Here is an 11,429-nt window from a genome sequence, read left to right as displayed (position 1 = left end):
AGCAAATATACTGGTTTTTTAAATTAAGCTTCTTTTTATACAGAGTTACAGATTATATTAATTTTATATAGAATATATTTAAGAAAGATATTTAATTTTTTGCTAGTTAAGTATTGATCGATTAAGTTACTGTACCTTTGTTCCGATAAATGCGTGCCATTTCCTCGAATCTAATATCATAGCAAATGCCAATACGTATTTTGCAGCCCTTCACATCGAACGTCGTTAGGGAGTTACCAGGACTGAGTGAATCACTCTCTCTTAAAGTAACCTTATTAGGAATGTCGGTGTCGAATAGATGTACCTAATAACATAAAAATGTAGTCCCTAATTCTATTGCTGCAACTTTTGTAATTTAATATCAAAGTTACCAACTCCTAAACTTTAATTATTTTTTATTTAATAACTGACAGCGTTTTTATCACTTTCTTTTATTAAAAATCTTATCATTTAATAATGTTTAAAAGGAGAAAAAATAAGTATAATAATATTTTAAGTATGTGAAAAATTTATACAACAACAAACACATTACAACAAAAATGGGCGTTTCCCGTATCATAACGTATTTTATAAACCGTAAATTATAGAATTGGTTATAGTATACGTATGTACATATGTATATTCCTAAATTATTCCTAGATAGAGTCACTTTCTTCACCCCAATATTTTCAAATTCAAAGCCATAAAGGAATATATTACTTACCTTTCGGTGTCTTGCTATCAAAGTTCCATCGGGACCCCAAATAGTACAGGTATTGTACAATTTATCGTCCTCTATTTCAGGCATCGTACCACCAACTACATAGATGTTGTTTTCTTTAGCTGCGTTCGATGAAGCAACGCTCGTTTCACCATCAGGAATACTTTCGGCGTATTTTCGAAAGTACTCTGCATTGCAATATTTCAATTAATGAAAAATAACTGTCTTTTGTTCCAACCATAAATTAAATTGAAATGTTTGCCAGTTTTTTATTTTTTCAATTATTAAAATAACTAAGTTTTATATTTCGACTTAATTAAATATGCAATTACTTAGCTAATAGTATATATAATAAATTGTTTCTACAGGTTCAAAATGAAAAATGAATATTTAGAAATATTTAATTACGACAATGCTATTTGTGTTAGCATCAGTGGCTTGTTACTCAACGACTTTGCTAGTACTTTTGAAACATAAAGTTAGTTTTCAATTAACGCTTATACTAGAGGCGGAATTATAAATGCAAAATAATTGATAATACTAATTTATAAGTACCTAATTATTAGTATCTTAAAAAATATATTTATACAAAAATCACGATAATCATGAAAATGGGGAAATCCTATATTCTCGACTCAATTCACAATCTTTATGGAAGTATAAACGGTAAGGTAATTTGTCTACTTTTACTTTTCTATATAGTTGTTACACACATAGTAAATTATTGAAAAAAAACAAATTATTACGTATTCCATATGGTGAATTAAAGCATTCAGGAAGAGCTATAATATCAGCATTGTGCTCTTTTGCGCTAGAAATGTAGGAAACTGTCCGCTCTACATTTTTGCGTTTTACTTCATTTACTTCAAGTTGTACCAACGCCAAGCGAAATGCTAAAATGTTGGAAAAGTTAAATACATTCGGTTATATATTTCCCATACTTTTTATCTATAAATACTTTTTACATAGTGAATACTTACTCGACATCGTTCGCACTACTTGTTTAGCGATGTTTGTAAGTATCATAATGTTGAGGTTATGTATGGTACTACTCAATATCAACATTACGTAAGCAATGCGCAGGGATTTTTAATAATTCTTGGTAAAGTTTAGGACATTAATTTTGATGTAATTGTAAACATTATTTGTTCACAATTTGTTCATTTACTTTGCAACAAAAAGAACGTATCTGCAAGCGTGTTAATCGGATAACGACGAACTTCATTTCGCAAACACCGACACGTGAAACATTTTGAAGTTACGTCGACGCGAGAGTAATTGGTTCCCTTAAATTACTCAATTTCCATTTCTTTCGCCATGTATATTCGAGTATTGCATTTGAGTTGCAGAGCAGTCGAAAGTAGAGGAGCACCTCGCCGATATATCGACAGGAACATGAATTTTTTTTCATAGGGCGAATATTTTTTCCATTGAATTATTAAACCGAGGCAAATTTTCAAACTCAACCACTTAATTTAATCGTTTTACATAAAACATTTCAATCTGTTTTCTTCTAAATACTTTACCTATATTTCATCTGGCTGAATATTCCATATTTTTAAAGCTTGTTGATAATTACAAATACGTAATTATCATACTGAAGCTAGAAATTTGAAATAAAATTGCTCTGCGCGAAAGGAAATAATTCAACGTTTTATATATAGCTGTTAAATGATATAATAAGTTTCAGTAAAATAGCTTCACTAAAATTTGTGGTTTTTTTCCTTTTCTATTTTTTTTCTTCTTTTTTTTTGGTTTTATGTGTTCAAGGGCGAACGTTCTCTCTCATTTCTTGTATTTTTATGAGGAATTTAGCCTTTTTACACCACGAGAGCCTCAACGTTTTCATTTTCTCGCCTACGCTACGCTCGTTAAACACGTTCTAATGAGACCATGTGCTGACATTGCGAGTTTTATTATTTTCGCATAATAATTTATCATTTTAGATTTCAAATATTACATTCATACCTTTTTCGTTGTAAATTTCTTTCTCTATTTAAACAATTTACCATTGTTGCTACAATAAATCAATTAATTTAATTAATTGATCAGTTTAAACTTAAAATATCATTTCATAAGTTTTCGTCACTTGAATCTAAAACAACAGAAAACGGTATACCCGCATCATACATAGAAAGGAGATTAAAACGCTAGAGTGATCATATTCAACGATCACAAAACGATAATAGGACATTGTGTTTCTTCTGACGGGCATGAAATTGTCAGGAGATTATGCCATAAATGAAATTGGAAGCTGGCTGGTCAAAGGGATTAAACTCGGTTAAACTCAATTGTGCTATATTGCACAAAGACTTGAGAACTGCTACCAAATATCTACTAGCTTAAAAGTGTGCTGATTACACCTTACAAATTGTAATTATATTTCAAATACAATCTCCCAAGTAATAAGTAAATTAAATTAATACTTTATCTAGAATCTGTGATACATTAATATAACAAAAATACATTTCTTAAATTATTCATTAATTTGCAATGTAATTAGAATATTATCTTTATTTTCTGGTGTCTTTATTATTCTTAAAAGATACGCTGCTTGTTTGCAAATTTAACACTACGTATGCTATTAATAAATCATTTTATATTTAATTTTGCAACCTTCAATCATTGTTAAAATTGATTGATAATACCGTTGGTTAATAGAAATTTGAAAATGCTCTCGTTTCCACTCGATTAAAAGGTAATTGCACAAACTGTCACAGTGTTGACTACAAATCACGTGTGTCGTTCTATGAAATTTATACACAATAGTATTTATTCTCGTTTTAATTTAAAATGAAATATGTTATTGTATGAATAGCAGAATGTTCAAATAATTGAAACAACTTTTTGTCCTCTAATTAATGATTCCCATTTAAAAAAATTTAAGAATTTTAATCAAGAAGATTTTGAAGTCTCGGTCTAAAATGACCAAGGATTGAAACAGAGAATATTTTGATGCCAACAAATACATATTCTTCAGATATGAAACAAATGTGATAATAAAAATCGATGTACATGAATGAATGTTGAAATATTGGAAAATTGTATAATTATATCCATTCTCTGTTGCGTTTAGGTGTTTCAATTAATGTTTCATCAGAATTTTTATTGAATATTTTAGAGGTACTGGCTGTAAGGTTTTTTTTTAAATTAAAATTAAAATTAAAATTAAAATTAAAATTAAATGTAAGAACAGATTCAAAGTATAACATTTAAAAATTTGTGGTTATAAAATTTACTTGTACGTCATAATTATGTAAGTGAATTAATCTCATAATTAATTAAATGAATTTATTTTATGTGAGTAAATTATATTTATCTATAATAAGTCTTAACTTATTATTAATAATCAGCTAACACTGCATAATACTAAGTAAAGTAACTGAAAATTCTCGACGTGAGAATTAATTATAATTTCAACAAGAAAATAAAAAAGAAAAGAAAAGAAAAGAAAAAAAATTCTATGTAAGTGATTGTTCTATGTAAGTAATTCTATGTAAGTAATTCTATGTAAGTGATTTGGGGCTCGGCCAGTACCTTGGCCTTCTTTGGGATATTCCGAATTATCTGTCCTCTCCGAGCTGCAAATCTGATATCTCAGATGTTAGGGAAACCCCCTGGCCGGTAAGGCACGACAGACAGATGAGACTAAACGGCTGGTGAAGAGGGCAATCATCAACAGAGGGTCACACCGTGCGGATACAATACTGAGGTCTCAATAAAATCTTACAACCGTGGTGTTCAGAACATCAAACTCTGTTTGCATACACCCGGTGCACATAAAGTGTCAAATTACACTAACACTGGATTTATCGAACCTCTTTCACCTTGACCAGTGGCTCTTTAGTTTATGATTTGCAACAGAATCCCTGCATCAACGCAGGTTCACGAAACATACAACTTCACGCACGAAATATCGATTACAGTCAATCGACACTAACAATCAATAATTTGTCTGCGAGATGCTCCTCTGGAAGTTTTAACTATATATATTCCGGTTTTAACTATATATATTTAACTATATATATTAACTATATATTTTCCCTAGGAACAGTAAGATTTTAACGATACAACTTTATCAAGAGATCTTAATGTCATAAACGGTTTCGAAACTTCGTAATTCATATTGTTAAGGAAGAAAATATTGGTAATCTCCTCGAACGACGAGCGCTTGATATTCACAATTAGAACTCGATATCTTAGCTTCTTATAATATCCTAATAAAATGTTATTTATCGATTACAATTGTCCTGTCGTATTTTATTGTGTTTGCTTTATAAATGTGAACTTTATTCAAAAAGAGTTCATCGATATAACGGTATTGAAGAGAACTACTCGAGAAACTATATCTAGCCCTTGGATGGAGGGATTGCTTGCTTCTTACAATCGAATAATTGGAGTGTAACTAGAAACACGAACGGTAGTTTAGCAATGGAGAAGAACTTTAGAACGACAGCAATTTTCTTCTTGTTTCTTTGAGAAAGGCACCGTTCATTTTATGTTTGACGAGAATGGGGTTGTTGGACGAATTTGATTAAAAAGGAAAGATCTTTAACAAATATTCTTCCCATTGATACATTCCTATATTTTTGATTTAATTATTTGAAAATGCAATTTTGCATATACCTATGTGCAATTATATACTATAATCGCAGGCGTTTCTTTAAAATGATGTACTATTGAAACAAGGCAAAATAGCGTCAAATTCTTCGAGATTCAATTTCTCAAAAGAATGGCTCTATTGATTAACCAAACATAGTTCCCATAAGCATATACGTACTTCTCAGAAAAGATAGTTATATCTAGATCAATATTACTCCCCACAGTGACCTATATGTCAAAGAAAAAAAAAGACACATCAAGTATTAAATCATACTACTATTACGTCCACTATCTCTACAAATCCTCCACTCTTGGAAAAATCTATCTTATTCAAACGTAACGTAACTCAAATTAAATCTTTTCCATCATCATAAATACGAAACATTTATAAAATTATCATCTTCGATTATTTACTCAACATCTAGCTAACAAAATCTTCTCCATCGCCGTACCCCTTAATCCTGACCGCGTACAATTAACGTATGAATAGTTAATTTATTGAAATTTAAACGACCATTTTACGCTACTTGTACTCGAATGATTTTAGGATCTTGCTGTATCTCTTGCACAGTGTTATACTGACAGGCGAAAAACATAGAAACGTAACTTCCGATCCACTGATTTACCCTAAACACACGATGATAGGTTATACGGTGGACGCAATACAGAAGCGTTTCCGATGCAATTCGAAGGTGCGTTGTTACAATGGAGTTCATCGATCCATAGTGATTATTTCCCCGCCAACTACAGCCTGTAATAACGGAATAGCCAATAAAGTATATCCTGTCGATTTAATCGTTACCCCCACGGTGCACCGCGCGCACGGAGATCGGATCGGTGATTTTCACGTGATGTTTCGCAAATCGTGAGGCGCTCTCGTGATTCGCGCGTTTTAAGCGTTCCCGCTCTTCCCGTCCGATAGAAAGAGAAAGGGAACAGGGGGTGGAAGGAAGAGGGAAGATACGTGATGCGGGTTCAACCTGCCGCGGGAACCTTTAAAGAAGGTCGGTGCAACGGGAGAGATGTAATTTTAATAAATTGGAGAGCAAGCCATTGTAAAAGATTGATATTCAGATGTTGGAGATGCAGCAGATTTACAACTCGCTGGAATTAAGTTAGTTAAGGCGTTGAAAACCTAACGTCTTTTCAAAGGCGTTTGCCGCGTTTCTTTTCAAATCAAAATACATACATACGATACGAACAATGTATGCGCCTAAAGTTTTAAAGTTAATTTCTATTCAAGGAATGGACTGTTTTATTATAGATTTAGGAAATTGAAAAGAAGCAATTGCTTGTTTCTAAGAAAGAATCGCGAGAAGTACAGTTAGAAACTGTATTGTGAATCACTTTTCCTGGTTTCCGTAACGAGGAAGTGAAAAAAAAAAAACGCAGACAAGTCAGCGTTTACCGCAGCTAAATGGAAGATACGCAGGTACGAGTCGTTACAGTTTTGTCGTTGCAACGATTCCCGCTGCGTAATTTGATAATGAACAGTTGAAAAATAGCAGCGTTGTATCCGTACTCTTTAATATCCCATTATATGGAAGTTAACGACCGGAAAATACACCGCTCGACTACTTGAAGGAAGTAGCTCATGAGCAAGTCTTTTGTATCCTTGCAATGGTATAATTCCTGTAACGTCTCGTTCTCGGAGGATTTATTTCGTTGATTTGTACTTGTTTATTGCTTTTGTGTTTTCATGAATGGAGCATGTCGCGTGCGATTCGTAATATGGTTTTAATGGCGTTTCGACTTCAATGATATCAGCGGCTGATTGCGATTCCCGTAAGAAGCTTCCAATCATTATGTATTTTAGGAACAACAGATAAGGATATTTAGAGAACGAATTAATTATTCAATTGTTCGCGCAAGAAATACCTGTCTCTTTTTCGAAAGTTATAAATGCTGTTTTCAAAGAGTTCCTTAGCTCACCATAAACCAGATAAGAATCTTTGGTTCCGTCTAGAAAAAGAAACCGTCAGATTAAACCGAAAGGGGTTCGGATTATATTTTCTAATCGTATTTGTATATTTCTTTTTACGGTCAGCTTGTCATCCACGTACAATCGAACAGAGAGTCCATTAATTATTTCCCTTCGACTTGTTTCGGGGGGAGCATCTCGGAAGCCATGCCGGCTGACGAGTTCGCTGGAAATCGAAACAGAAGCAAACCAAGACTGCAACCACCTTAACGAACCGCTATTATCGCTGGCAAGGTCATCGGGCAGACCGGATCTAATCATGCTCACGCCGACCATGCTTCCTGTGCACTCGTTCCTCTTTCTTAACGACGTCAACCAGAAGATCGGGTGCTAAAAAATTCGAAATCGAGTTGATTGAAAATCTCAAGGAATATAAAAAAAAAATACGAATAAACAATTTGATATAGAAATCATCCATTTTGGGCAAAGAAAAGAAACAATCAGAAAAAGGAATAACCACAGAAGCTCTGAATTTCATTGCTTCCTAATGGTACTTCCTTGGATATTTTTACATTCTGGAGGCGTGAACGAACTCTGAAAAACAGAAACGACTTCTATCGGATGATCTAAAGAACTACCTGGACACTGAGTATAATTATTCACACGTGCGGATGCCATTTCCGGCATGTTTCTCCATGAAGAAGGTCAGCTTCAGTTTTTGCCACTTGTAGATAGAAGTTGAAGTGGCGGACGTCTTAACGAGGTTGCTAGAATGCCAAACAAATAGACGAGGGAAATATTATGAAGATATATTTATGAATATCTAATTGAGCATTTAATTAAGAACTTAATCGAAAGACCAAAATAAGTTGGTTCTTGAGACCAAGTACCTATCTAAGTATAATAGTCTTTCGTACTTACGGTTTAGTAAGAGGACTCGAGTAAAACGATTACTCGTTAAAAGGAACAATAGAATAATCATGCCTCCGCAGACGGTGGTCTCTGCTTTCATGCCTCATCGCGGAGAATCTCAGCGAAAAAAGTGTCCCGAAGCGTGAGCTGAAAGGTGGCTATGTAGGCTGTCTAGTGAATGCCGTCGCCATGGTGGAGCTGGCGTGTAGCAGCTCCCTAAGTCCAGGAACCTAATCCCGCGTCAGAAAGACAAAATTCGCTACGGAGAAAAGTAAACAAAAATATATATATAGGGAAGAAGAGACAAAGATTAAAGATTGTTAAGAATTAGAGGTAATTTAATGATAAAAGGGAGAAAGAATTGTGCAAAAATTCTACTGGGAAAGAAAAGATAGAAGAAGCCTCCAACGAGAAAGACGTGCTCAGAAGCGAGTCCCGCGTAGCGCCATGTAGAGGAGCAGGAAGAAGCGCAGTCTTCCTCAGGCATTCCAGCGTCGAGTAATGCTGAAGCATATCCTGACGGGGCAACCGTCGTCAGCGGGCTCCAGGCACCAGCACAATGACTACCAGGCGAGTTCGGGCTCGTTGCACGGCGGCCACCACCACCACCATCATTCTGGTCACCAACAGGATCAACAGCAACACCATCATTACAACCAAGATAGCAACGTTCGTGGAACGACAGGGGGAAGCCAAGGATGGGGAGTCGACGTTTACGACTCGGTGGTCCATCAAAGAGCCAACGTGCATCAGGCTGCCACCACGCCATCGTCCACTCACAGACACCCTTTGAATCATTCTCAGTTGAGCGTGAACAATCTTTCTCAACGATTGAATCACTCGCACGCTCTTAATCTGTCCACGTTGTCCACGTCGAAGCATTCTGTGAACAGCGTTAGTCCTGTTGCCGGTGGGAATAACAATAACAATAATAATAATCTGTCGACTACATTGGGGGTGATATCCCCGGCGCCGCTGCACCAGGACAACAGACCTAAAGCGAATGGAGGCTTTGATATCTCGAGACTGTCCAGATTACCCAGTCAGGCGACACCTTCGCCTGCACCTGCTCTTCAGGGTACGACTACCGGGGGACAGTTAACCGGTCCCGGTTCCACGGCGTACCCCTTGAACGCTTCCTGGTCGTCGTCCCTGTCAAGGAATCACCAGGACCACGAGGTTAGCGCGAAAGAGACGTTGACCAGTTTGGGTTTATTGTGTCTAGTGTCGTTGTTACTGGCGCTACTCTCGTTGATCTTCTTGCTGAAGATGTCACCGTTAACGGTGACGCCGAGTAGCCTGATCAGCCCGGAAGAGTATACGATAGTCTACGAGGTGACGTTAGCGCTGTGCGCACTCGCCCTCTCCCTAAACCTCTGCTGCCTCCTCGTGTGCGCTATACAGTTCCTCTTCACTGTGAAACTCGTCAAGACTTCGTATCAAGGACATTGGTGAGTAGAGTTTTCGTTTTATGCCACGCTGGGTAAATCTGTGATTTATAACGCTTTAAATACCTTTGTACATAATCCGTACTTTACTCAACCCGAAGGTCGAACAAGGCGTGAAAAATATATACGTTTAAAGTTTGTATCCTTAAGATACTGTTATCTTTGAAAATTCGGAAGTCAAACAAAATACACAAGGAGAAACTTCTAAAAGTGCAAATAAACGTTGAGATACAAATATCCTTTAATCCGAACTATACATATGATGGAAAAAGGACTCTCATAGTCATCGACATTTTCCCTCCTAAATGTCAACAGCATCCATATTTACATTGTTGCTGTTGTACATGTAACTTTTCAAACTTACTTAGGTATTGATAAAGAAAAGAAAAATAAGCATTTTCCTGGTAGCTGGGAATTCGCGGGATTCGCGGTCGAACGATGATTACCATTAATTTCTATAATCTGGCGACGCTATCCTCAATCATTATCCTTGTGCCGGAATATAAGTTCTCATTCGTCCATGCATGGCCTATCTGTGTGCGTCTGGAACAAACGCAGTGTCCCGTATCCCGTGCGATATATCAGAGGCCTGTCTAGTGTTTCTTCTCACGCGGCCTGGAGGACGAAACGCAAAAATTCACATCCTGTACTTGACGTGCAAGCGTTCACCCACCGCGTGTCCCGTTTTTACTGATCAAACACGTGTCTGCAATCACAATACGATACTGTGTGGTGAGATGTATCCGTAAATGCGTATGTTTCGTGACGCGAACCTTGAAAATGAAAATTACACTTTCGTTTATTCCTCGAGCGTCGTGCACGCAGGAAATCGTATAATAATTTTATTAGTAAGATTTTTTTTTTATATAGACTACGCTATATTAATTTGTGACCAAGCTGAAAGATCGTGACACGCCCTTTGTGTAGAAATTGCAATATTCTCCGTTTTACCTAATAATTCTCCCAGCAAATTCAGCACGCACGTTCGCGAAAAATATTATCGAATAGACACAGTGCAGTGCAGATCAAGTTACAAAGGGAATATGGATATGTTCGCCTCCCGTGACACGCAACTCGAAAGCGAAAATAAGGCTCGTTAAAGACGATACATACTCCTCGAGATGGGATCTGTGGTTTCTGCTCGGAAGTTCCCTTATCGTTGGTCAATCGGATTTCTTTTTTATCTTTTTCGTTGCCGACCGAGACAAAGTAAGCATTGCCGACTCTAATTACTAGCGAATGGAAACGCGCGTTAAGTTATGCAGATTGGCCTGTGTGTTACGTCGCGTAACACTCTACCTAGCCGAGGCCACACACCGCGGGCAAGATGGCAACCAGATGTCTTCGGATACTCACTGCGTACCCTCAGCAGTCTCAAGTACCTTCCATAAATCTCATAGATTTCCTAGTAAAGGTCCTTCAAAGCAAACAAACGTCTGTTTCCGAAGAATTTCCAAAGACTATTGTCTACCACGGCGTGACAAGGGAAAGTTAGTTTTTCTCACGTACGCTGCAACTTTTCTCCCACTAACCACTTTCTCTAGAGGGCGGTTAAGACCCTTCGTGTGACCAATTAACAACGAAGCCTATTCCCTCACTCTCCTAACTAAAATCGTCACCAACAAATCCGATGGTCCGGTGCGCTAGACACACCCATCCTTAGCTTTCCTCCGAGACAGCATCGTCTCCCAAGACAGTACTGATTTTACATCCTTCGAACGGTCAACATCCTTCAACCGGGTATACACACCCGTAGATCAGTCACCCACTCATCTCGTACATACGCACCAGCGTAACTGTCTTCGTTATAAGTTGTTGGAATAAACGGTGAAATATAACTTACTCT

General features: G+C 36.6%; 1 protein-coding gene across 1 annotated transcript; it reads right to left on the bottom strand.

Annotated features, from left to right (window-relative positions):
- Nucleotides 1-1,310: 1,310 nt before the first annotated feature.
- On the bottom strand, nucleotides 1,311-1,790 carry LOC117241424 (omega-amidase NIT2-like). The gene is made up of 2 exons (XM_033507354.1): nucleotides 1,681-1,790; nucleotides 1,311-1,593 (listed from the first exon to the last, which is right to left on the bottom strand). The coding sequence occupies exons 1-2, from the start codon at nucleotides 1,763-1,765 to the stop codon at nucleotides 1,406-1,408; spliced, it is 273 nt and encodes a 90-aa protein (XP_033363245.1). The 5' UTR covers nucleotides 1,766-1,790; the 3' UTR covers nucleotides 1,311-1,405.
- Between the last annotated feature and the right edge of the window lie 9,639 nt (nucleotides 1,791-11,429).

Source organism: Bombus vosnesenskii, unplaced genomic scaffold (genome assembly GCF_011952255.1).
Source record: "Bombus vosnesenskii isolate JDL3184/JDL3185 unplaced genomic scaffold, Bvos_JDL3184-5_v1.1 scf7180000015846, whole genome shotgun sequence".
Lineage (NCBI taxonomy): Eukaryota > Metazoa > Arthropoda > Insecta > Hymenoptera > Apidae > Bombus > Bombus vosnesenskii.
This window is presented reverse-complemented; position numbering and strand designations above follow the sequence as displayed.